The 27708-nt window shown below is 42.5% G+C and overlaps 1 protein-coding gene across 1 annotated transcript; it reads right to left on the bottom strand.

Moving 5' to 3' along the window:
• Positions 1-7115: 7115 nt before the first annotated feature.
• EVX1 (even-skipped homeobox 1) lies at positions 7116-12405 on the bottom strand. The gene is made up of 3 exons (XM_048837137.2): positions 11994-12405; positions 10223-10476; positions 7116-9377 (listed from the first exon to the last, which is right to left on the bottom strand). The coding sequence occupies exons 1-3, from the start codon at positions 12403-12405 to the stop codon at positions 8847-8849; spliced, it is 1197 nt and encodes a 398-aa protein (XP_048693094.1). The 3' UTR covers positions 7116-8846.
• Positions 12406-27708: the final 15303 nt, after the last annotated feature.

Raw genomic sequence — 27708 nt, forward strand, 5'->3', positions numbered from 1 at the left:
AACAACCTTTCATGAAACAGAATCTCTATTTTTGGCCCACATTTTATTTCAAAGTAGGTCACTGGAGGGTGAGTTTGAATCATGTGACTCAATATCACCACATTAGTCCTAACTTGTTTCCTTGAAATGCATAGAACTGTGTAAATGAGAATAATACTGTGCCATTCCTAAGAGTGGTTCATAGAGGGTAGACTTGCCACACCACATATTACTTGTACAGATCTAGTATCAGTACTTGTTTTACCCTCTTGTAATTCATCTTGGCTCTGAACTTGCCCTCCCAGTGCAGGCAAAACTCCTCATGGGAGGCCTTTTTCTTCTTGGGTGAAACCAGCCAAGCTACAAAGCTTTGAATGTTATAAAAGTGTAACACAGTGAAATCAAACTGATAAAGCTGCTGATTTAACAAAGACTGGCTGCCACTTCTCTTAAAGGAGAAGATTAATGTATTCACCTTTATGCAAATCTAGCCCATTCATGAAAGGAAATTGGTTCAAAAACACCCTTAGTGGTGCTTTCAGTCTGTGACATCTCACCGATGTTCATATTACAAGATATGCCACACATATTCAACATCTGCATCTTGACCTTTTTTTTAAAGAAGTGTTCCTAATGCAACATCAAATGGATTTGGAGGCGGTCAGTAAGAATGGGGTAAAATTAATATTCATTACTGTTGAAATAGTGAATTCAAAGAACAATTAAAACAATTCAACTTACAATAATTGACCCTTTGCCTTTCCTCGCTAACGTCCAGTGGTTAGGTAGAAGTATACAGGTAAGTGTGTGTACTTGTTTATATAGCTCCAGGAACATCATTGAGCGCCGGTTACATTCCTGGTAGATTTTTACATGAACATCGCTACTGAGGGATCAAGAATCTGTTTCCGTTTGTCAGGTTTAATTTCCTATTAATCAAAAATCTTGTTTCTCTTTAGCGTCGGATGTATGTCTTGAAAGATTTTAGGGCTACCCAGAAAAAAAATGCGGCAAGGTGATCTTAAAGTGGCGGCTTCTCCTTATTAGAGTCTCCGTCCCATTTTTAGCTAAAGCACACACACCTTTGGGGATCTTCCAAAGAAAGCTCAGCAAGAAGTTTTTAGAAGGACTGTTGTTCTCTGGAAGATATTTTACACGTTTGATAAATAGAAGCGATCGATGTCTCTTTCGACTGAACATTGTTTCTGTTCGGAATAAGTTGGTGTTTTTTTCCAGAGTACCGGTAAATTCAGACACTTGTAATGTTATCTGTACAATATCTGTAATTTAAATAAGGTGTTTTAGCCAGTATATTGAATCTCCTGTCAGCATCATGTAGCCTCTAAAATTATTCCTAAGGAGCAATCTTTATTAGCCAGTTTGGAAAGAACATGTGGTATTGTTTAAAATACAATGCAGCTTCCATTGTGATTAACAATCATCCGCAGCTCAATCTGAAATAAACCGCGCTTAAATCGCACGTCTGGTGTAAATGTGGAAATAGCCACAGTTCTACATTTGCCCCAAGGTCCATAGGTGCAAACCCTGCTCCGCGGAGGTCTATAAACAGTGGGCTTAGCATGCAAAGCGTCCACCGCCGCGATGTAATTGTTCACTCCCGTTTAAGTGCAGTGTTGATGCTGCATGTTACGATTTACTTATTTATTTTTACCTTGCCAGTGTGCAGACTGTGCCAGTAGAGCGCTCACTGTCCCAGCTCCAGGTCGGCCGGTCCCCGAGGACACCAATTAAAGGCACTAATTGGACAGCAATACATCAAAGTCCGCTCCTGAGATTGGTTCCTTGGAGCTTCAGGAATCCTTTGGTTTAGGCTTTTGTTTTATATACAAATATTGCACAACATTTCCATGTATAACAGGCGCCTGAAACGTGAAGGCGGCTCTGCTAGTCTGGATCCTGTTATGGTATTTTCTTCACAATAATTTCATTCACTGGCCAAGAGTAGAAGACTTAAATCTATATTTATAGTCGAGATCTGTCCAGTGTAATGAAATGTTTAGCTCCAGATACAGTTAGATCAAAACAATACCCGAAAGACAGAAAGTTACCACCTTTTCACACTTCTTAAATCATGTGTACAACGATTTTTACAAATGTAATACTTTGAATAACTCTGGTGACAGCAAAAAACATTTACGCATTCTTGGTTCCCTCACATAACTGTGATTTGGAACTATTTCCTCCAGGCATGTAAAAATACCCCTTACACCGGGCAAAACCTACAAACTGCTTTGAATAAGCAATATTGGTCTGTGAATTAAGTTTTCCCACTTGGAAGATTTCAAATAGAGGTGACCAAACTTGTGGGACAGAAGTTTTGTAAATCGGTCACGAAATAGAAACAAATTAAAAAATATTTCCTTAATATAACCAATGCGATAATTGCTATGCTACATATGTTCAGTGACTCTGACTTCACAGTGTTGAGGTATACGTGGCATTGTGTTTATATGTATGGATAGTGTACAAAGGGTACTGGGTGCTGTACACAAATGTAAGAAGACAAGTCCCTGTCTCCTAAGAGCTCAAAGTCTAATCAGGCATTTCCTCCAGGCTTTTTGACAATCCCCCACACTGAGCCAGACCTGGGAAGCAGGTACTTGTTCACTTTCCACCTTTAAGCATCGGAGTAAAACAAAACTAGCGCTTAGGGAACAGGAAAGCGCTCAGTGAAGCTTCCTATAGTAAATATTTACCAGCTTTTAGCTAGTCTCAGTTATTGCAGTGTGGGGGCGAGGGGGAGGGGGTATTGCACTGGAAACCTGGAGAATAAGCCAATCCTGTGAAGTTACCTTCTCTCCTCCTTTCCCTCCCCACTCCTCAAAATACAATAGTTCCCTTGATTATCTAGATTTTCGGGTTAACTTTCGAAGACGTTTAATTAACCCACAGCTAACTGCGACCTAAGGGTTTTCCAGCTTCAGCATGCCAGAGTCAGAAAGAAGAGGCAATTGTTTAGACGAGCAACACACTATTCTTTTAGAGGGGTCACTGATACATACCCAGCCGAGGGGAGAAATTGGAAATATCTTTTATTTCTCCATTGTGGCTCATCTTTCCACATGATGGAGCAAATAAGCCACTTTGCTGCTTCTCTGCAAAGTTCGGCAGGTCCCCTTCAAAGCGTTCAAGGTGCATAACACAAAACCCCCACCCCTGGGACATCCCTGCCTTCCAGTACATATTGACGCTGCTGTGTAAAAAGAGACAAAATGAAGCTCTCCTCTCGATTCAAAGGGTTAACCCTCGTGCGGTGGGTGAGGGTATAGGTACTGGTTGGGCGTTGCATTTATTTATTTATTTTTGACATTGCTGTCATGAAAAAAGCACAGCTGGTCCCGTGTCCAGGAGACACCTGCATTCGAAAAATCCGTGTATTCTGTAAATAAACAATAGTTCCCACTGATCTTTATTTCAATAAAGTACGTAACACCTGATATGATCCATACTCGACTTTGCCAGTTGCCTCTTTTAAATGATAACTCTGCGCTTCATTCTCTTGAACAAAATTAAGACGCTGCCTTTGTCAGACAGAGGAGGATATACAACAAAGCGTTTGATCATTTACTGCCTAGGAAGGCATTTGTTTTTCATTTGGCAAACGCTTCCCTTTAAGTAATTGTTCTTGTTAACGGTGTATTCCTTTCCCTAGTCTTCACTGCGCTATAAATAATCTCGATGAAGATGCAAGGATATGACTTTCACAAGATTGGACAATTGATTAAATCTGTGACCTGCAATTGCAAATAATCTTGGAAGGCTATTTAAACAGATGAAGGCCTAAATTGTCTTGCTTGTATCTGAATTAATTTCTCATTCATCATCATTATGGAGTGATTGGTCTATTCAGGCTCTTCAGCCTGCTGGAACGAAGCTGGATTTAAATGACACAATTTAAATGCTCTCCAGCTTTAACGAGGCCAATTGAGCAGCTGCAATAAATACAAATATTTTTCTAAACAGCCTTGTTTTAAATAATTACTTAATGCTTTCGTGTTATTTTTAAGGGGTAATCTCTGTCTCTGACATCACAAATTCTTCTTTGCTGAGGTAGCAGTTGTGCAAACTATTTGGTGTACTTGTTTGTTCTGTGGATACAAATATGTGCCTGGCGATTGGTTTATTTAACACTTATCTTGTAAATGTTTAGTGTAAATATTCTACGTGTATGTAAATTCAGCTATGGCACAGTCATGCAGTTGAATTTGTTTTAAGGGGTTAAATAGACATAAAGTGACTGAAGCTAATATGAGATATTTTCTAGTAAACAAACCTATTGAATCAGACGGCACACGTTTGTATTTGAGATTGGCTTGGCTGTGTAAAGATCCTGAAATAGCCATCATTTAATCTCTCATCTTTCATTTAAAAAAGCCACCCGGATAAAAGCGATTTATTCTTGTATATGTCTTATGTCATAGTGTCGTCTTTAGATGTATCTGAAAGGTTTTCTATGGGTTTTTTTAAAGGTCTAGTTTAAGAATTTATCATCTCCACACATTTACTATGTATATTTGCTATGGCTGCATATGTCTAATTTAATTCTTGAGAGTGAATGACAATGATTTTGTTTGAAAATGACCTGGCCAAAAGGCTGAGTTATGTTGACAAATACGTGAGTTACTTGGGAAGGTGGGAGAAAAAGAGGGGGGAAATTGCCCCCTACATACGGTAATAACTGATACCTTACGAGCATATTAAGCCATTTTGGAATCGAGAATCCAACTCATCTTGACATAGTTTTAACTCTATTATGACACTATTGTGACTGGCATGATATTGGGTCTCGGCTTGACATATGGTGGCGGGTGTTTCCAGTGGCTAAACTCCGCAGTGAAATAATGCAACCAGCGGAGCAGGAGAATAATTGAAAACAAAAGAATCCTTCAGATATACAAACACAAGGAAAGAGCTAATGGGCCTCGGTGTCTTTCTGCAGGTGCTGGAAAGCGAGCTAACCATCTAGCAGAAAGCATGAAATATGAAGAGACTATTGCTTAATTATCTAAACACTGGAGCCGGGAATAGTGCTAGGGAAAGCAGATCCGATCCAGTTTAATCATGGAACCTTAACAGAAACGTACAGCCTTAGCAGGGAAGGTAAGAGCCAGTTTCGATGTTATCCGGGTAATGGTGCAGAGGGTGACACATAAAGCAAAACAAAGATGACCAGAGTGCCGATGAAAAGGGCTGAGAGAAGTGATAGTAACGGAGCAATTTAATGCACGAGTTACAAAACTGCTCGCTGGGATCATTTAGCCTTAACCCGCTCTCTACAGCTCATCTTCTTTTATTCAGTTGTTTAAAATGAGCATTATTCCAAACATATGCAACGCAATCAGTTTGGTCACACTTACAAGAACACGCTTTAATAAGGCAATCAATCAAACGGTAACAACACGGGGACTGCCTGGTGGAGCTGAATTTGGCTGGATGGAAACTGGAACCTTCTGCGTGGCACATGAGGTACCCGACGACAACTCTAGCTTGCTACTGACAAGTGGGACGATGCACACACGGTTTGCTACAGCTTTTTCCCATGCAGAATATGCAAAACACGGATTTCACAGAGGTTCAAAACGTTCTCTCCTGCATAAGTTGTTAACAGGAGGGTAGCTTTATTTGTCTGGCTAGACCTTCGCTGTCCAGGTACCCGGTCTGTTACCCATTTCCCCTTGTCTTTTCTCAGCATGCCCAAAAAGCCTTACCTCAGCTAGGGGCCTGATCTAAAGCCCATTTAAATCAATGGGAAAACTCCTTTTGATATAAATAGGCCCATAGAGAAGCTATATACTTTGTCTCCAATGACTTTCACCCCTTCCCCTTTCCCGCCCCGTCGGTTTTGAGAAGCTGTTCCCAAACTGCCGTCGGGGTTGGCTTAGAACGTGTTAAGAGAAATCACCCAACATAGCAAAAGGAAAATTTCATTATGAAGTAATGAGTAATTCCCCCAGCAAGATGTATTGTTATGTCTTCAGCTTCAATTTCGAAGCAGAAGTGGCTCAATTACCTAGCAAATACAGTCAATTAAAGGCTGCTGATTGGACACGAGGACGGATCATCGATCTTGTACTTTCCAATATCGCTCCAGACACCTCATTTTCCCTCCCTATTAACTGAAAATACGCCTGGCATTACTGCGACCCGAAGCCTATTTACCTGTCGCAGGCAATCTCTGCCCTATGACCGAGCAACAGAGAGATTCACAATCATCTTTGCAGGAGGATCCTCCAAGAAATCCCAGTGGGAAGACAATAACTCCCTGCGGGAGAGTTGTAGAGTGACTATGGTTTAGACTTGTGTGTGTGAGAGAGAGCGAGAGAGCCCATTTCATTTAGATTGCTGGGGAAGAAATGCATAGGCCGGCAATGCCCATCCCAGGCTCGTTGACTACACCTATCCACCGCTCACATACACATGGGGTTGCCTAAATAAATATGGAGATGTGGGATTTTTTTTATTTTTTATTTTTTTAAGTACGGCTGTGTTCTCAAGAGGAGCAATATGCCCGAGTGAACGCCACAGCCTGCTTCCATCCTGAGGCATGCAAGATTACAACGAAATCCTTGTGCAAGCGAATTTCCCATTGAAGTCAATGAATGATTTGCCACCAGGAAGTCTGCAGGATCCTAGCTAGCTTTGGGCAATTGAAAGTGGTCCTCTTCAGTGTTCTGTCCCTTGACCGCATCTGGCCATGGTTCATATATTCTGGTTGCTAGACTGTGCTATTATTCATTCGTTCGTATTTCACTGCACTGATGCTTTTAGTGAATGACATGCATGTTGAGAGAGGTAGGTAAAGCAAACCCCGCCCCAAACTTTTAAATCTTAATTCCTAGATTTGGTTTGGGGGTTTTAGTACATTCCTTTGCCACTATCTGAAATCGCAACCGTCCTATTATTCATAGAACTAAATACCATTCTAATAATACTTTGGCGTACACGAAAGGCCCATCAATTTTAATAAAAAAAGATTTCTGCTTTAAAATTGATGGAAAGGGTTGGTCCTTAATGATGAGCGTGGAGAATTCCCCCTCTCCCTTTTGGATCAGTTTTTCGGATAAGCAGTTTTTATTAAAATGAGAAATAGTTTGAGAGGCATTCGTATCTTTCTTACACTTGAGCAGACGACTACAGAAATATGTTTTTCGCCCCATTGTCCCGAGGACAAAAAGTCTTAAATGCGACAATAAACTAAACAGACGTTCCCCAGCAATTTAGCGCAAAGTAGATAACATAGGTGTTAAAATGTCTTTGTTTCCGTTCAACATTAATTTTCCTGATTGTTGAACTGTAAATATAAGGAACTGCAAGAAAAAGAAACGGTAGAAAGCAGTATTCTTAGGGTTTTTTTTAAAACAAACACAATAAAAATATTTGTGATGCGGTCTTAAAATTTGTCTAGCTCTTTATTGCGACATGGTAACATATAGTAACAGTGAATTCTTTGGGCTATTTAAAAAGAGAATTCATTAAACAATTTCTGTCTTGAAAGAAACTATTAGCCCAGTCCAATATTTGTGTTTTTAGAATTTCAGGTTGACAGCTGCACCCCATTCAGACAACAATCCAAGCAAAACCACGAATACTATCTTCCACTGTAACATACAAGAAGCAAAGGGAAGAAAAAATAAATTAATCTCAAGGCGGAGGAAAGACTTTACACACAAATGGTGTGAAAGTCACATACAAATGCAGAGGTTGGGGAAGGAGGGGGGACGAGGGGAAACTAACCAAAAAAAAAAACACCCCAGCACTCGAATCTAAAACCCAAATGCAGCAAAGGAAAAGAAAAGGAATAAGCCAATGGGAGACCTGAAGGTGAAATACAAAGGAAGGAAAATCGCCTTTGCTCTAATTTGCAGACTAGTGATTGTCTGAAGGAGTTCAGCTCCCTGTCACCTAATCTCTTCCCTTGGCGGCTTGTTAACGTTTGGCATAGGGTCTCTGTTCAGAGAACATTATACATTCGACATTCAAAAAGCCTCCTTACATATACATCACTTGCTAATTTCGTCAGTGTGTGCACATTTCAGCAACTGATAATAGGACATTGTTAGTTAAAGGACAAATAGCTCTGACCCACAAACTGACAGGATCTTTTTTTTTTCTGCCAGTTTCCGTCTGTCTCTTAGAAATAAAAGTTGGGAGGAAGGAGGAGACGAAATATTGGATTTCTGCTAAAAAACGAAGGGTTTATATTACTGAGACAGGGAAAGAGGTAAAGAATGCAATTAAACCAAGAAAGTAATGTACAATATGTCACTGTACTTTATGGCAAAAACAGTTTTCTTGATTCTAGAAATAACTGGATAATACTGTTGAGTTGCTATCTCGAAACCCTTTTAGTTGGTTGTTGAACAATCTGGTAAAGCATAAATCTTGACTTTGTATTATGCACACAAGACATTTTATTATCAGCAATTTTTCTTTCAAGTATTTCAGATTTTACTTTTCAGTCATATATAATTGGGCATAAAGATTTTGCTGTGGTTTGGAGAAGTTCTGCCCCTTGGTAGGTTATCTGGCCATAGAAAATAAAGTCCTAGTTCATTTCTATGGTATATTGTAGAAAGTAGTGTATATCAGTTTTTGCCTTCATAGTGCAGAAGCCTAAATTCCTCCTTAAGCAAACACATCACTAGTGGTTCCCCCCCTCCCTTCTTCTTCTTTCCTGTTTTATCTTGGAATGTAAATCCTTCAAAGACTGAGCTATTTTTAGTCTTTTCCCCCATAGGTGTCCACTTATGGGAGAGAACACGATTAAATAAACGTTGTATGTAAGTACTTTAACCTTATGTGAGCCCATGAAAGGGGCATATGATTTATAAACCTGAGATGCAGCTTTATCTTGTTAAAGGTACTTCTTCCCGCTGGTCCATGGATACTGAGGTTGCTTTGCTCAGCACCGAGGGTGTGAAAGTGAGAAAAGAGTCAGTCCTGGTTGTGGCTGAACAGGTAAAGTCTGATCCTGAAGGTCTCTGTGCCAGTCCATTGGACTGGCTGCTGTGGCAAGCCAAGCATGAACAAGGGCTGCCTCCAGCACTACTGAGTCCATGAGTTGGGGCAGGGTAAAGAGAAGGATGCCTGAATGCACAGAGCAGTTCTGGTCTAGGGTAAGGATGAGAGAGGACCCTAAAGGTGTCAAGTGGTCTCAGAGGGGTACTGAAAGGGGTGGCAGCAGAGGCCGAGGTGGCACCAATGCCCATGTGGGAGTAGTAAGGAAGGGGCAGGTGGGATGGGAAGGGGTAGGGAAGATTGCCAGTTGCCGCTGCATGACTCATCATGTACGTGTAAAAAGCCGGATCTGCTGGGTGAGGCCAGGTCATGGCCAAACGCTGCCTCTTGTCCTTCATCCTGCGGTTCTGGAACCAGACCTGGGAGAGACAGAGGAAAGAGAGAACGCTCTTAAAACCTGCACACGGTCGGGCAGGCAGAAAGGCCATGCCGGAAGATGCATTTTGGACACAACTGTGTGCTCCGTCTGTTCTCGCCTCAGACTGCGAGACACACACACACCAAAGTCCCGGCTGGTACATTCGTTTCCCACAGTGAAAAGATTGGGTGCGGAGGTTGGTTTGTTGGCGAACGAGAGCTAACCCACTATTTTAACTATATAGGTTAAACTGGCAAAATAAAAATATATCGTTCAAATAATGAGCTGTCATCAAGTAAAAGCTACAATTTGTCCATGTAAAAGTTGCTATAAATCTAGAGGGAGATCCAAAGTGGTGGCCTTTTTGTAGACACTTTTTTCTTCCTGGCTTCAGAATTGCTCTCCTACTGTGCTTGCTGTGGAGTTCCACATACGCCAAACAAGTGTATCTACTGCCTAGAAGCACTGCATCCTTCACAGCATCTTGTGAACTCCCCTGGGGCATTTGCTGTTCGGTTTGTGTTTTATTTCACGTGGCAAACGGTTGAAACGTTTATGTTAAATGCTCATTATTTAAAATTTCCCAGAGTGTAAAGGGAACGAATTCTTAAAATCAGGGGAAAAGAAGAGTAAAAACACTTAGAGGCTGGCTGTCAGAAGCCGCGCTTGCCTGATCGCTGATAACTTGTCTTAAAAGCTACCGAGCGCTGCTTTTTGTGCAGAAGGTAGCAGGGCGCAGCCGGGAAATGTTTGTTCTACTGAAAGCGCTTCCCAGCGTTTTGCAAGGAAGCCCGGCCGTTTAGATTTATATCGTGCTAATTGAAAACATGCCCAAGCGGTGTGTACCTTGATGGTGGTTTCTGGCAGATTTAAAGCAGCTGCCAGTTCACATCTTCTGGGCCTGGACACGTAGTTCTCCCGGTAGAATTCCTTCTCCAGCCGGGCTATCTGCTCGCGGGTGAAGGCGGTACGGTAGCGGCGCATCTGATCGCTGGCGTTGCAGGCCAGCGAACCCTGGGAGCCGCCGCTGCCTCCGCTGCCCTTGGGGAGCTCCCCCCCGCTGCTGGGACTGCCACCGGCCAAAGCCTCCGAGCACGGCCCTGCACAGTGGAGGAGCCGAGAGCAGAGACACACGCGTGATACATAGACCGGGGGGGGGGGTCGCCCCCCGCCCGCTTCCCCATCGATCCCCTGCTCCCGCTGCTGTTGCCCCCCTTCCTCCTCCCTCCAACACAGGACAGTATCCACAGCATCCTCAGTTCACAGGCGCAGCCCTGCGGATGCTGGGGGCACTGATCCCCAGCTGCCTGGGCACATAGGGCGAAGGGAGTGGGGCATTTACTTGGTGTTTACTTTCTGGAAGTAAGGAAGTGTGATCTCTCCAGCCCCCTCCTCGGATCCTACACGGGGTTCTTACTGGTTGCGGTGCTTCCTTTCCGCATTGTGTGCGGTAGGAGCTGAGCTCCTCAGCACCCAGTTTAAATATCAAGCTATGGCACCCCCCCCCTCCCCAATTGCGTGTTTTCTTTTTGTGGATGTCCGTTCCCACCCCAGTCATCGGCACCGTACAGTGCAATAGCCATAGCCAGCATCCCCGGCAGCAAACCAATGGCAAATGGCCTGGACGGAGACATGGCAGCAGGCAGAGCTCCTTCCTTACCCGGGGTGAGGGTGGAGATTTTGGGGACCCTTCCCTCAGAGTTAATATCCCCTCATGTTAAGTTTAAATAAAGCTCCTGGGCAAACTGAAGGGGAAACGACCGTCTTCTGTGCCCAGTCTCCCAACTTCTAGGGACAGAAAAGAAAAGGAGCTGATTTGTTTTTCTTGTGGGGTGGAAGGAGGGGAGAAGGGGGTGGGGTAGCAGAAGAAAAAGGCCTGGACGCTGCATTTGCTTTCAAATGCAGCCAGTTCTCATTGTGCCTGAGACCAAAGGCAATTAAATCATTGGGACCATTTCCGAGCTGGCGCCACCGGGACATGGAAGTGACAAGGTAATTTGGACCTTTAACCAACGTGCAAACAGGGACCTACTGCTGCAGCTTTGGCAGCCAGGAGTCTGCAGCGATTTTACGGTCTTTATGGCTGCTTCCGTGCTCATCCAAACACATTTCACCCTGCTCTCTGCCCGCAGTTACACAAATCGTTTGATCTTGCAAAGCCCAGGGAAGGTTGCTTTCAACCCTTGAAAAACGCACACAAAACGTTGGGGGGAGGGCGAAGGGAAAGAGGGGCTTCCTAGTGCATGCACTATGGAGGAAAAGGCTCGCAGACTGGGTGTGAATTAGAATAAAGTCTTGCTGCAGGAAAACTTGCAAAGGCAACGATATGTTTAAGTGAGGATGCGATTTCACTCACTCTGTTAAGTCATCAGGACTCTTCAGAGCCATATGCGCCTCTGGGTGCCTAACAGCCACATCTGCAAACCCTACTGTTCCATGCAGAACAAATGCACAAAAAGGAAACGAATTCGGGTACAAAACACCCCTACTCCTGGCCGGTCACTAAAACAAACTGAAGCCTAACAGATATTCCAGGCTCAAGGACACTAGTCACCCAGCTTGGCCGGCGCCCGAGCGCGGGGAAGGGAAGGGGGAAGCAAAGGGGAGTGGTGGGTACCTTTGCTGGGCTGGTACTCGGCGTTTCCCGTGGCGCAGTCCGGGGTGCAGCTCACCTCGATTTCCTCATAGAAATCCGACTCGGTGTCCGAGCTGCTCTGTTGCCCTTTGCTAGAGATGGGCTCCGAGGCGAGCTGCTGTCCGGCCGAGAGCAGAGCTGCTGCCGCCGCCGAGCGACTCTCCGGGACCGTCCCTGTCCCTGGCAGCACTTCCACCTCCTCCTCTCCTCGTCCCCTTTCTCGGGAGGATAAGGGGCCAGATCTCGGGCTCAGGCAACTCCGATGGATCATCTTGTCCTGCGGTTCTTGGACTGGGCTTCCCACTGCTTCTGACAAATTAGAGACTCTCTTGCCAACAAGAGTGCCAAGTTGACCTCCTTCCAGAAACATCACCATATCCTTTCTGGGTTCCATTGTGGTTTTCTTCCCCCCCAAAAATCCACGTTCCCCTCCCCCCCACCCCCCCCGCGCCTCCCGCCCCAATCCTGCGCAACGCACAGCCCAGTGCAGCGGAGCCCGCGGTGAGATAGGGTGACCTTGTGATGCGAACGCTACACTGTGCTGTGCCGGCTCTGGGAGGGATCACCATTGCCCTCTTCTTTCTAAGCTGTCATCCTTAATGGTGCAATCGTCATTACAGTACCACCGGTGACGCCACACATTGATTGCTGGGGGATAAATAGAAACGTCTGCCACTGCAGAGATGAAAGGAAGAGCCGGAGCTAATGGCTAGTGGTGATGCACCAGGTGTAAGGGCTTGGGATGCGGAGGGAAGTGTGAAAAAGAGATGCATATGGAATTCAGCTGCAAAGAGACTGTAACATGCGGAAAGAGTTCCTCAGGGGGAAGCCTTGATAATGAAGTAACCTTTTGATTTTTCTTTTTTTTGAACCAGAACCCTGATCTAAAACTCACCAGAAGATCCATAGCTACATTGTAGAAGTGTGAAGATACATTCTCAAGCCTCTTCCTTCGATGCATTATGTAGTGCTTACAGCCAGCTTCCTTGTCACCGCACATATGAGGTTTTAAGAATCCTTTGCAAAATCGAGGATGAGGAAACCTTTTTATTAATACTTTAGTGTATAGGTAGCCTTGGTCACTTGTTCCGTTTCAACATTTCTCCTTTGACAGCGTTTGCTTTGTGATTTTCATTGTTATCAAAAGGGTGTGTTAAATGCTAGAATTGGCGCTAATATAATTACTGCAGTTTTAAACTTCAAATACCATTATTGATGCGGTTTTCGTAATTGTAGATGTCCTAGATGTTTAGCACTTACCATTTGAATCTGCTTATTTCTTCTTCCACAGTTTCCATTTGCGAGATGATTTTTCTGCGGTTGGGTGGTTCCCCCCTTTATAATAAAATATTTTGCATATGATTCTATATTTCGCAAGAAGGGAAAACGGCTACAAAAAATAGTTGACAAGACGAGAAGCAGGTTTAACAAAATAGAAGTTATCAAATCCAGTCCTTATACAAAGTAACAGATGCTGTGAAATATAAATGGCAGGGGGCACCATTTATACAGTACTGATCAAAAATAAGGAACCCTATATAAAGATAGTGTATATCTGCATACAAGCAGTAGCATATGGAGTCTCTTAAGTGTATTTTTATATTTACAACGAGCAGGGGAAGCAGCTAATCTATTTTAAAAAATATTTACTTAGACGTGTAGTGTAAAGTAATTTTCACCATCTGTTGTAACTAGCTTGTCCTGTCTTTTCAAAATGTTATTGGTTAGTCATGTTACAGAAAATGTTCACCCAATTACCTTTCCAATCTGGTAGGGAATTTACTGGCATATTTGAGGTGAGGTTGTTTTGATAGGAGAATAGGAAACATAAGGAAAGAAGCATTTTATATTTATTTACAGCCCTGTGAAGAAGGTTTATGATGATGATAGGGAAAAGAAACCAGGATTTACAATATTATCAGTATATAGATTAAAAATCTGTTCCACGTATAGGGATAATCATACTACTTTCTGGCAAATCAAATATTTTGATGAGGAGACAGTGACAAAACCACCCTCCGTGGTCTTAAATACTAAAATAATTTACGAAATGCACTAAATATGCCTCCAGATGAATGCGCGCACAAATTTGTAGCATGCAATTTTGATAATCTCCTGAAATGGTGAAAACTGAACACTAAATTTGTATTCTGTTCTCTTCCTTGCAAGTTTAGACAGCGTCTGGACCTGCACCCCTCCTAATGCTGGAAGAGGAATCAAATTGCAAGATTGGGCACCGGTGGGAAGTAAAATACTTTCTTCTCCGGAAGCTCCAGCAATGTGACGCGCACCCCCGGTATAATAGTGGTTGGACTGTTTTTAATGTTATCATTTTTAACCGTTGGCAGAGGGGGTACCATCTGGAGAGTGAGGGGAGGGGATTCGCAGCTGGGGAGCTGCACTCCAGTTCAACAGAGTTTGAGACTGAAGTTTATGAAAAATCAAGTCCCTTCGCTAATATAAAGTAACCAATGGGTAATGAGGGGGAAAACGCCCCAAACGATGAGACGGACAAAACTCCAGTTTGTCTTGTTCAATGCCAAATGTATGCAAGCTACTGTCGCCGGGGTGGAGGGGGGAGTCTTGAAGGTAAGATACAGCATTAAAGTGTCTTGAACAAGCTGAAGTACTTAATCGGCTAAACTAGTCAGTACTGTGGGGGTACAAATCTGCTCAGATTCTGAGGGAAGGGTTGAGAAGCCCTTGGAAATAGGAAGGGCTCCATTGACAGCTGTCTTTGCCTTAGTTGGTACTTTAGGGAATGCTTCCCGATCGCGTGAAGAAAATTACCACTGGGCTGCTTGGAAAATAACCCTTCTGAGAGAAATGTACATTGGGACTGCACTGTGTAACGGTTTACTGTGTCCCATTCGTCAAATGATTTTAATGAGGTCTGTTCTCCGACCCTTATACACATATAATTTTAGAATACATTTATTTATCTGTCTCCCCTTCTGAGTACCCCACTCCTGTCTCTCACTACCCCAGAAATCGCATCCTTCATGTGGATTGGTTTAGAGAGTTTGCCAATGCGTTATGCTGTCTGAATACCGCGGAAGATCAAACGTGGACCAAACCAATACTGAGCCGGACTCACACAGCATCAAAAATATCCCTATTTGCTCTCACAAATTTAAAGGGATAAAGGGCCTGAATCTGTCTCTGTTCACATCGAAGGAAGTTTTGCCAGTGATTTAAATGGGAGCAGGATAGGGCCTTAAATAGGTCCTCTTTAGCTTCTAAACCCTGGTTGGATCGCCACAATGGATAATCCCTTTTAGGTCAACAATTCTGTGGTAGAACAGATCTCTGAAATTAACTCCCACCTGCTCCATTCTCACTTCTTTGCAAAACCCAACCTCCCACTGAAATGAATGGGAGATACGAGTGCGCAAGGAATAAATGCAGGACTCGGCTGGCTGTAGTCTGTCTAATGTTTACCACAGATCTGTCAAGACTCATTTGGAGGGACACTCCCTCATTTGAGATGAATTTTCAAGCAGTTTGGAAAGCATATCTCCCACGGTTTTGCTGCGTGTTTCTATGAGACATTTAAACCCTAACGTTTTATTCTTAAATCTCCCTCATACAGATGGTCACAGTCATGATGTAGTACTCACTTAAATTCAAAACGTTTAAAATCGATTCATTCCATCGTGTTTATAGCTTTCCTTGCTGATATATGGCTGAAGAGAGAGACCAAAGGGATGGCATTCAAAGGGTAATATGTCAACTCAACGTTTACCAATTCTAAAAAGCAAACGAAATGAACGGGATTCTTGTATGTTCACGAATAAGACCTGTAAATAGTAATGGAAAATTTATACGTTACTGCTAATGACACATATAAAACAGAAGATTCCCTTCGGACTAATCTGCTTGGGAAAGAATGTTTGATTAATCCACTTCCCACGAGCCAATATGGTGTCAAAATAACCTTTTAGTGATATTGTCTAATTTTTATTGTCATCTGAATCTATGATGATTTTTGGATTTCTCCAAATTATCCCTCCGCCTTGCCTCCTTTTAAAAAATGTTTTAAAACACATCTCTAAATTAGTAATCACTGAAGAAACTTATACCTAACTCAAGTGAATTAGCAAAACAGAAAGCCTATTTTTAAAATGTTAATGGGTGGTGTTAACAATAATGGTGTAATTATCACTGTTTTATTAAGGCTATTTTTTATGACACTGTTAGAGGTGAAAGCTTTGGAGAGAAGGAAATAGGGGCTTTATTCTTTAACTCTTAGGGTGTAAAGACAAGATGATACAATAAAAGCAAATAACATACAGGTGGGAATAAGGATAAGAGCATATAAGTGGTATGTGTGTATATGGGCATATGTATGTTCTGTGTTCTGCTTAGCAAGCAGAAAACGAATCCCACCATGTATATGGAAGGCTTATTCCTTTGTTCCTCATTTTTACCTGTTGGATACCGGAAGCAGTGCTTCCCTGACACTTCAGAAGGCAACTGAAGAAGTCTTACCTGTTTGCTCGAGCAATAATAAGGTAGGGCCCGATCCTGCTCCCATTAAACTCAGTGGGAGTTCCGCCATTTACTTCCAATGGAGCTGGATCGGGGCCATTACTTACTCGAGTGAGTGAAGTGTACAGGATTTTACCCTTAAAATATCATTTCTCCTGTCGTATTTAAACACGTAAAACTTCAGTATCTTTTTATGTGGAAATAGGTGGTAAAACTAGACACGCACCCTAAACTAACAGATTTGAAGGTATTTATCCTGCTAAGCTGATTCATTACAGGGACAGATACCACGCGCTAGATTTTTTTTTTGACTCGACAAATATTGATTCAGAAGCCCGAGTTCCTAGGCTTTGTTCTCATTCTTTTCAAGCTTATACAGAAAGTCGAACTGGAAAACTAACAACACTTTTGTGCATATTTCAATGGTTTTTGTGGCAACTGATTATACTTATTTAACAGGCGCTCTTACCCGTGTATCTTTGTAAAACCGCTACAGAAAGTACTTGTGGTGGATGTATTTATTCACCTGAATTTCTCAAACAAATGGAAACTGGTATTCAAAGGGGTTTAATGGTGTGTCAGTACCTAATTATTAAAGTTGACTGAATGAGAATTCTTTAAGGCAAATGTAATCCTACTAATAATAGAAATATTTAATAATGAGATTAACAAATAGCTTATAATCGTTTTGGGCTTACTATTTTAGTTTAAAAGTTTCAACAGTGACTATTGGTTTGATTAAATTCTCGTGCAGAGGTTAAGTGTGGTCTTTTCTCTTTGAATTTTTCCCCTTGAAGAATAAAACGACTGGAATTAATTTGGAAGGAAAAATAGTTCCAGATATGTTTCACGATTCAATTTTATGAAAGTCAGTGTCATGTTTTATTAAAACAAAATGACTGTTCTCAAAATGTGGCGATGAGCATCTAAGTGTAGCATTTTTCTGTTCAGTAAAATGCGGTGAATCATGTAATTAACTGACCTAGAGACTTTTATGTCCATAGAGTATATTTCATTCTACGCGGACAATGCACAACAAAATAAATAGCTTCCATACATTTACATGCTGATCGTATCAGATGTGCATACATATTAATTCACATAAAGTCTACACGGCGCCATATTTTGCGAACGAATGGCCCCCTGCTCTTTCCAGGGATGAAATGACTGGAATAAAAAGCGTTTGACACCAGGCACATGCACTGAAGTGAGCTGTAGCTCACGAAAGCTTATGCTCAAATAAATTGGTTAGTCTCTAAGGTGCCACAAGTACTCCTTTTCTTTTTGTAAAATAATTATATATGGATTAGGTTTGTAGCAGCATCCTTTTAAGTTCTTTCGAGTCTCTAGTTTCACGTATCTAATTACGCTTGTCAGGCATGATCCCGCTCTTCTTGGGTCAGATTCTGATACTCATGTTGGGTAGTGTCTTATTATACAAATGGTCTTATTGAAGTTAGTGGGACGAGTTGTTGAGCAAAACATGGTTCAGCATGAGGGTATCAGAATTTGGCCCACTGAACTCAATGTGAATTTTTCATTGACTTCAGTAGCACCAAATCGGCCCCTTTGTCCCCAACACCTGCTATGAGATTTTTGGGCTTGATCCTTCATTCTTTATTCACTTGAATAAGCCCCAGTGAAGATTGCTATTTAAGTCATTGAGTAAGGAATACAGGCTGAGGCAATTCTGCCCTAGGTCCTGCAGGGAGACTTGATCAAATGCTTCACGCCAGCACATCTGAACCCAGGATAGATAAGCAGCCCCCGCTGGAGGCCCCAATCAGACTACACAATCCTGCTGTTTGTTTCAGTGAAAGGGAGTTTAAGCCTCTGATTTGAAAAGGAGCAGGCTCGGACGCAGTATACACACCCTCCTGTAGGCTTTGGGGAAATTGTTATCCCAGTTATGCGCAAAAAAGGGGCTCTGTGGTGTTACCACGCAAAATGTGATTAAAAACCTTCTATCATTAAAGGAATCCCGAAGACAATTTCCAATTATGCAATACAGGTTAGTGTATCCTAGAAAGAGAGAGACTTGTCCCAAAGTGATCCTTGTTAATATACTTCTCTCTTCTACCCCTATCAGATATGCACTCCTCTCCCCAACTCCCAAAAGAGGGGGACAAAAACTCACACAGGAAATTCAGGCACACATGTTTAAGGGGATCAGTTTGGACTCTAGGGCTAATGTCCCCAATATCAAGTAATTGTAATAACATGATCATATTTCTGCATTCACATATAACAGTCCCAGCGACATTGTTGCATAGGTTTTATTCAGTCTAATTATTTTGGCTACAGGTGTTTGAGGCATTCCTGCCACCTGATCCCTTTGCATAGCTCACATCAATAAGGAGAAAAGGTAAACATAGGCTATACAGCTATAACATTTCTGGAAAAGTATGAGGCCTTTTATGCTTGACTAACAACCTTCAATACTGGCTAATGGTAAGGAGATGCTAATGCCAAATTAACCATCAGCCATTTGCACTTCTGCAAAGTTGGGTGTAAAAGGCTGCCAGAGCAAAATTCGACAAGAATCTGGGACAGGTGCAGGACAGAGGAGAATCAGGCCATGAGCCTGGTTATAAAAAGGAGACTAATAGTAAAATTAAGCTGAGCACATGTGGCTTTTTTTTTGGGGGGGGGGGGACTCCTTCCTTCCCCAAAGCTCATATCTAGAGATGTTAGGCTGTAGTATCTAAAGAGCGTAAGACTAAGGACCTTATCCTGGAGTCCCCAATGAGCAAACAACAAATCGCCAGTTAACTCTTATGACAGAAAATATGCTTCTGCAAGAGCACATTGTGTTCAGCATGGATGGCGAAATCATCTGGTTGCACTCTGAGATTAAGAATAAAGTACAGATACCAATGAAAAGAACGCAATTGTACCAAGGCAGTGTGAATTGTCTCAAGAATACAAATCTGTGGGTTAATAAAGGGCCAGATCATTCAGACTGCCCAATTTTTAATCAGGGAAACAACCCATCGACTTGACTGAGAGAGGACTGCTATATTTGGCCCTATACATGTTGTTTCTTAATTTGAAATGGTCTCAATATTTATTTACTTAGAGATTCCCATAGGCCATAGACCTTCCCCAAAATAATTCCTAGCACATATTGTTTAGAGAAACACCCAAACTTGTTTTTAAAATTGTCATTGGTGGAGAACAACACAATTTGTTGTATTCCCCTTTTTATTTTTTTTATTCCATTTCCCAGGCCTTTAAATAGTGAGATGGACAAAGGAGCCAGAGGGAGAGCATAAAGTGTCATACAATAGATATTCATTTTGTTAGCCAACCTGAGCTAACTCTTTGGATCATATGTAATAGAGATGCAGAATTTCAATCTTAAAGGTGACTGCATTTCTTCCCTACCTGTCCATAATCATTCTTTAGTTAGTTAAAGGCTGAGAGGCTCAGGGGAAAGACACTTGTAAGCCTCTGATATTTACTCGTACTCTTATAAATGCTTAAAATCAATATTGTTTATTAGAGAGGACGTCCGTAGTGCAGAGATAAGAGAAGAGAAAAAACTGAGAGAATTTACCTCATTCAAAAGAGGAAGTCTTAATAAGAGCTTTCCATTCAGTTTATAGTAGTCATCTAAATATACCGCTGTATAGCAATTTCACATGTTCTTCCTACATCAGGGCCTGCCCCCATATTCCTTGATATCAGTGGGAGTTTTGGCTGAGCAAGGACTTCATCTCGGGCCCTTCATAGTGTAAAAATGAGTCGAACTTACCCATATTTTACTCAGCTTCAGCAAATAAATTGGGGGCAAAAGAGATGTACAGATAAAGTAAAGCTCCGCTTATGTTTGTCTACCATGCTCAGCAAAACATTGTTTTTCTACCTCATTATTCAACTCATCACGCCAACTCGCTCTTCTCCAAAGTAGCTGAAACCAACATTCTAATAAATTGTGTGGGATCCAATGAAGAATGCGTACAACCATAGTGTGGATTTTCAGGAAATCTGTCATTCAAAATGACATCCGTTGGAAATAGGAAATTATTACTGCATCTCAGCTACTTCAAAGGAAAAAATTGAATCGAGTACTTTATTTGAATTGGCTGTTCCGTTGTTTTAAAAGGTATGTGAGAACAGACTTGTTAATATAGCTCTACGCTGCTCAGGGGGTTTGTATTTGTGAGAGACAGGAGGAATCGACTGCACATGCCCGGGAACACAGCAAGAGAAACGCATAGGGCTGCTTTTCAGCAAGGAAAGCAAAAACACAAGCACAACCTTTTCACACGAAGCTGAAGCAGGTATTTATTATTCGCTGTAGACAGAACACGGCTAAGGGGGAGGGGGAGAGGAGGAAGAGAAAATAAGGACAATAGAAGGATCAGCAAATCAGGAGTTGTAGCTGCTGACCCAACCCCAGGGCTGCTCAGTGGGGTTTTGCCATTCATATGTTTTGACTGCCGCATGGAGGTCTCCTCTCTCAAGTTATGCTCCACCGGAGCTCGTTGAGAACAGAGTAGGACTGGTCTTCCAGTCCAGGGTCATAGACGAAACCCGTACATTCAGTGAGACGTCTCTCTCTTCTTAGCGGCGATGCTCAAAGAGGCAGCACAACGCACCCAGCACCAACAAAGAATGCAAGGGGTCGGAGGGGGGAGGAAACCAAAGCATCACTGATTCAAAGTCTTTGCGAGGCTCACTGGCACTAGAAGGGGGGCTAGAGGTGGCTGCTCTGCTTCAGATCCCCATTCTGCTCAGCGCATAGCCAGCGCTGGGCGCTCCCCCAGGCTGCAGCCGGGTGTTCCTACCAAAGTATCTCACCTCCCTCCAGCCCAGCGGCCCGTTGCAGTGATCGCAAAGGCCTTGCACAAACTGCTGTCTTCTTGCGCCCCCCACTGCTGAAGGGCCGCAGACATGAAAGGAGCCAGCTAGTCAGCCCTACGCGTGTGCTGGAGAGAATCGGTGGCCACACAGGCGGCGGCTGCAGTGATGGATATCCCTGCTTTGCTTTGCCTGAAGTTGTTTTCTTCTGCCCATGCTGCGAGAAGATGGGGGGTAGGTCCCCACCCCAACTTGCTAGCGGAAGAAGAGAAGGTATGCTGCTGTTACAGGAGATTCAGAGAAAAGGTACAGCCCAGGGTGGACCCTGAAGGTTCCCAAACCGGCCGGGTGTGCAGGGGACCGGGACACCCCCGCTGACCGATTCCGTTTGATCTGTAGACGTGTTAGATTGGCTAGTATTGTTTTGTCCTTCCGTGCGACTTTGGAGCCAAGAATGTTCTGAAAGATCTGAATTAAAACTGCTCAAAGCACGTAAGATGAAAAAGAAGCTCTCTCCTTCCCCGCTCCCCAGCGCCCCCAAAGCCTGTGGACAAAATGTTGGCGACTAATGCTAAACCAGCCGAGTGATAACATGTGAGATGTGCTGCACCGCATCTCAATGTGGTGATCCCATCAGTTTATAAGGTGCTGATTGTTTTTCATTTATCATGTTACCATGCTACCTGTACCTGTTCCAGCCCAGAGTTACATACATTGTTTTTAAGTGGACATTTTCTATGGGCGTTTAGGGATTTCTATATACGGACAAAACTGATCAAAATGAGAAAGTGGGGTTTATGGATCAGAAGAAGTCAGTGAAACTGAGGGGCTGAAGTGAATAAATTTACTTATTTCAATGTATTTAAAATTCTCCCATACAAATTTTATATTCATTTACACACATACATATTTATACGTATTATAGTGTGTATATGTATGTAAATAAAATCATAGGAGGTTTTCATTATAAATCCACATAGCCAGTTTGAATCACTGTATTAATGTTTGTTACTGTTATCCAGGTTGATTTAAGAATGAAAACCATGTTGAAACAAATTCTAAATATTTTTTCTTCTTATTTGACACGGCTTTCCAATAATCCCTTACTTCTACTTTTCTAACCGACTCAATATATGCTATGATCCGGAAGGAATGGCCTGATCCTGATATGATTTTTTTTCCTCTGGGCTTCAACAGGAGCAAAATGGGACTCTCAATTATTGGTCAATTCAGTAAAAACTTCAGATTTTAAATGCCAAAGTCTCTTTTAATTTACAGGTTTTCACATCCCTCTCCCCCAAAGTATTGTGAGTCTGGCCTGAAGTTATTTGAGGGCATTTTAAAAGCTAAGAGAGTGCTGCAAACCAGAATCTTAAACTAGTCACTCTCAGCCCCATCCGAAGTCCACTGAAGTCCATAGGAGCCTTTCCACTGATTTCTAAGTGCTCTGGGCAAGGGTACCCTGGCCTTCCGTTCCCAATAAAACACGTCCACTGGAAATCTAGATTCTCATTAAACGTTTCCATGTTCGAGAATGTATATAGCTATTCTCTCTATATATATATACTCTGTCATAGACATGCTCTGAAGCTAAGCACAGAAGTTTTCAGCACATTTTAATTTCCTTTTCCTGGAGGGAGGTTGATGGGCCCTTAAGATAAATCAGTCCACCCTTATTAATTTGGTTTAAAAGAACCACACAACGTGAAAAGCAAATATATCCCGAGTTTCAGAGCTTTTCTTGCCCAGGCCCTCCCACCCCCCGGTATATAAGCACTTAATGTTAAAAAGCCATTTTTGGGTTTACTTTTTAAAAGTGTAACATAGTGCCGAGAAGTATGTCCTCCTCATAAGCACATTCTTGTTTTTTGTGCGTGTGGGAGGAGGTTTAGTAATCCATACAGTGGAACAAAAAGCAGAGTCCAAACTATTTCTATACGGTCTTTCCAGGGAGAGCCCACCTCTGGGAGAAGAAATTAGGAAAGCACAGTATCAGTGGGAAGGAAAAAGTATCTGGAACAAAAGTGAACCGAAAGGCAAGGAAAGAGTGTGGGGAAGTGGTGGAGGTACAGCCTAGAAGAGGGAGGAAGCCTCTGGCTGTAGGGATGGGCGTGGAGAGCGAGCAAACCTTGGCTGTGTATGGGAGACGACAAACAGGATGCCTAGAAGGGAGGAAATGTGGATTACGCTTTAGGCCAGGGTGGATGGATGCCAAGGGACAATGAGCAAGTCTGCGCTTTGTGCCTGGAAACTTAGTTTATTAAAAACATGATCGTGTACGTAGTGCTTCTCAGCTAGAAGACTCTTAAAGTTCTCTACAGGCTATAGATACATTGTGAGGAACCCCGGTTCCCCACTGAAATGCAGCCATTTCTGGGTTGGGAAGATAGCTCAACACTACACCAATCAGTGTTGTTTATTTGTTTGTGTGTCCCCCACCTCACCCCACCCCAGAAAGAAAGTGCAGAATATGGTTTTTATTTTTTTTTCTTTGAAACCGTAGGGGCAGGCTGCAGGTCTTTATCCAAACCGAATGTTTTCCAGCAGAGAGATATGGGACTCCTGCTGTCGATTTTTAGGTCTGGTTTGATAGAAGGCACCTCCGGACCCAGGGTGCCCAGAGAGCACTGAATGAGAGGGAAGAGGGCAACCTATTGAATCAACATCCCCACATCTCGCTGCACCTGGTTTCCCCTATACTTGCACCACGCTTGGAAGATGAAAAGCGCTGTTTGAAAATTAATTATTATTGTGACTGTTGTATCGAAAGCTTCATGTCCAATTACTGAGCAGACTTGCTCTAATAAGATCAGTGCCTGAGGGGGAATGGATGCAGACCGAGTGAAGTGGAAGAAGAGAAGAAAAGGGATGGAGAATTTCCAGTGAGCTGGCGTAACTTTTTAAGGCACGAATCCCAGTCATTGCAATCATATTGTTTCATGCAAAGTAACGGCAGTCTTTGGGGTTTCTGCTGAGAGACCTTAACTTGCCATAACCGGACCCTTTCAGGCTTTCTTTTTGTGTTGTCCGATCTGACCTCAATAAAGTAAAAAGGACATTTAGATTCAGCCTCCCAGTGGGATCAGATGAACTCCCTAGCAGCTCCCCTATACTAAAGGACCAAAGCGTATAAGCAGCCCCCACAGTACATGAAGACGCAACCATGGCCTAACCACACAGTTAGTGGTCTGTTCAGTTTGGAATATAGCATCATTCTATCTCAACACGCTGAATACGCTGGAGCATTCTGGAGATGGCTTGACGTCAAGCAGCAGGAAGTTCCAAGTTTTCTATGTGGTAATTCCTGCCAAACTTAGTCTTAGCTCAAGTTTTATCTTGGCATATCACGATTCATGGTCACTTTGTTCCGACGCTAAATTTACGCTGCCTGTTGAACGTACGTAGGTAGGTAGGTGATGAAGTCTGCAAAGGAGGAGAACTTCGCGGGGTGTGTGGGTCGGTGAACGTTAACATAGGTGGTTGTGGCAACAAAATCATGGCGGTTTTTCTTTATACTGTCCCGAAAGGGCTTATTTAAAAAAATGATCCATGGAAAACTTCTGGCGTTGAAAAACATGTTGTTGGAAGTTTATGCTCCAGAGTATTTGGGAGGGGAGGAGAAGGGGCTTTCCAAGTGTCAGAAGCGACTACCGCAGCAATAGGGGACGGGGTAATGTTTGAATTTAATTTTTAAAGTCAACAGTACCAAGTGTGCTTGTACCAAATCCTTAGCCATTTCAAGCTCCCCAAGATAGTATCACCGGCCTGTTTTCATGATTTCCTCCCTGCCTGCACAGTTTTAGATTTATAGGTCTCTTACATAGTCATTCACAAAAAGACATGAGTTCTCGCAGCCCTACCAGGCTTTAGTGCAGGATACCTGGAAGTCATAGAGCTCTGGACCCTTACCCAATGAGGTTTATTGGACCCTCCTTAGGCATAGGTGCTGGAACTAGGATTGCTGCCTCACCCGTGGCTTGAAGTGATTTCCATTATACACAGTTTGGTTCAATGGCTCTCAGCACCCCCACTATAGAAATTATTCCAGCATTTCTGCTCGTAGGTGGATAACAGCCAGTTTTGAGGGGCGGGGGTCACAAAATTCTCGTTTAGACAAAGGTTAGAAACTGATATGGTACACATTGTAAAAAAACAAATAGGACTGGGGAAAAAATTTGCTCGGCAGGTGCATGTAATCCCTATGCAATAACCGATCTGCTGCCTGCTGTGTCTAAACTCTTCCAGCTCCAGGAAATCCAAACTTGTGTGTGGATTTGGATGAAAACAAATGAATGAAAATTGGGAAGTAGAAAAGCAGCTGCTGGAACAGTCAAAGGATTGGGATTTCCAGAAGGTTAAGATCTAAACTGCATATCATCCAGTTGAAGTAAACAATGCAAATAGGGGCGGTATAGAGGATCAGCAAAAGAATATCCTAAACCCGATCCCTTTTCCATTTGAGGGGATCTATCGGATTATCTCCCTCCTCAGGGGTAAAATTCCACTACTTGCACGACTTAATCTACATGTGTCAAATGTGTTTTTCTAAGGATGGAAAAATCCTTCCATAAAGCAGGCGTCTACGAGCACAATTCGTCCCAGAGAAGCTTGGAAATTTGCACATAACAGATTACCCATAACTATGGCAATGTAGCTCAGATCCAGCAGAAAGATTCAGGTAGACAAGATGAGTAAGGTGACCAGATGTCCCAGTTTTATAGGGACAGTCCAGATATTTGGGCCTTTTTCTTATATAGGAGCCTATTACCCCCACCCCGACCCCGTCCTGATTTTTCACACTTGCTGTCTGGTCACCCTAAAGATGAGTGTGGGTGAGTAGGGTACGCGAATGCTATATCGAGTCACAGCTGAGAGAATAACCTATCATTAGGTTGTGAGAGGACATGAGCATCTGACTGGGATAAGTGTGTCTGTACTGAAAATATTATATTTCACCGTGTCTTCCCGTAGATTCTTCTGTATTCCCCCATGCTCGTCAGCGTTGCAAGGGTGCTTTCGCTGATGATGTTGATGGAAATGCAGTGTGTGGCTAATAGCATATCAACAAGGACCAGGCACACCGTAGAGGGAAAAGAAATATTGTTCAGAATAGAGATCTGAGCAATTCAAAGATAAACACAGAAAGCTCATACTGAAAGCTAAAAAGGCAGACGCTCCAATATACAGCTTTCAGAGTAACAGCGGTGTTAGTCTGTATTCGCAAAAAGAACAGGAGTACTTGTGGCTACTTAGTACTTAGAGACTAACCAATTTATTTGAGCATCGGATACATCCGATGAAGTGAGCTGTAGCTCACGAAAGCTTATGCTCAAATAAATTGGTTAGTCTCTAAGGTGCCACAAGTGCTTCAATATACATCATTCCGGTAGGTTTGTACAGCCAATGTAATATCAATGACATGGCCACAGCACATATGAGGTATATTCGTTTGTCATCCGTCCATCCCACAAGTATACAGATGGCCCCACAAAGACAGTGACTGCACATTGGCGCTAATAATAACTTGTGTTCTTATGTGCAGTGCAAATTATGTCTCAGATTTTTGTCTGCTTTTGGAAGGGAACATGTTGATTAAGGGATTTGGCCCTCCTTATGCCTTCTTTCCAGAAGAGAACATTAAAAATGTCAATTCTCCCCATGCTCATGATGGGAATTTAGGGTGGTATGTGTTTTGCTGTAACTGACTCTTCTTCAGTTGATTGGGTGTATCTTGCAATCTTTTAATCAAGGGCTCATCACATACCACAGAAGATGGGTCCAGCCTACAGAAGAGTTTGTCTACACACAAATTCACACCAGTTTAGAGCTTGGCTGCGCATAGAGTTGTTCCTGATTAACTGTTCCTGATTAATTCCATGTGTGAACATTCTTCCTGAACGAGACTGCCTTGTTCCTGTTTAGTTTAACTCACTTTGAAAACATGGATAGCCCACACAAGGGGATTGCATCAGTTTACCTGAAACAGTTTCCAAACTGATATAGGCCTTGTCAACACACAAACTTACATTAATTTTGTTAAAACTGCTGTAACACTGTGTGGACACTCTTATTAAGGATTGTTTATTTCAGTTTATCTTAAACATGACCCTATCCAATGTAAGATAAATCAGTATAACACAAGATTATATTTTAGTTAAGAACATCCACACAGTCTTTTGCACAGGTTTAACTAAACTGATTTTACATCAAACTCTTAAATTAAACAATGCAATTTTGTGTGGACAAGCACTTATATTGGTACAATTTTCTGCTGTAGACAAGACCTAAACTGATTTAATTATATCTGTCCAACTTTTATGTGTAAAATCTCACTGACCCATTCTCTTACTATGCTAATTGGCATACCTATTTTAATAGTTTAAGATAGTTTATTTTTGTT

Source organism: Caretta caretta, chromosome 2 (genome assembly GCF_965140235.1).
Source record: "Caretta caretta isolate rCarCar2 chromosome 2, rCarCar1.hap1, whole genome shotgun sequence".
NCBI classification, from domain to species: domain Eukaryota; kingdom Metazoa; phylum Chordata; order Testudines; family Cheloniidae; genus Caretta; species Caretta caretta.

Bases quoted from the DNA above. Each gene is read 5' to 3' on its own strand.
- EVX1 (XM_048837137.2), bottom strand. From the start codon at position 12,405: ATGGAACCCAGAAAGGATATGGTGATGTTTCTGGAAGGAGGTCAACTT. The intron at 10,477-11,993 runs GTACCCACCACT...TCCACTGTGCAG, and splicing joins CGAGTACCAGCCCAGCAAAG to GGCCGTGCTCGGAGGCTTTG. The intron at 9,378-10,222 runs GTACACACCGCT...TGTCTCTCCCAG, and splicing joins TGCCAGAAACCACCATCAAG to GTCTGGTTCCAGAACCGCAG.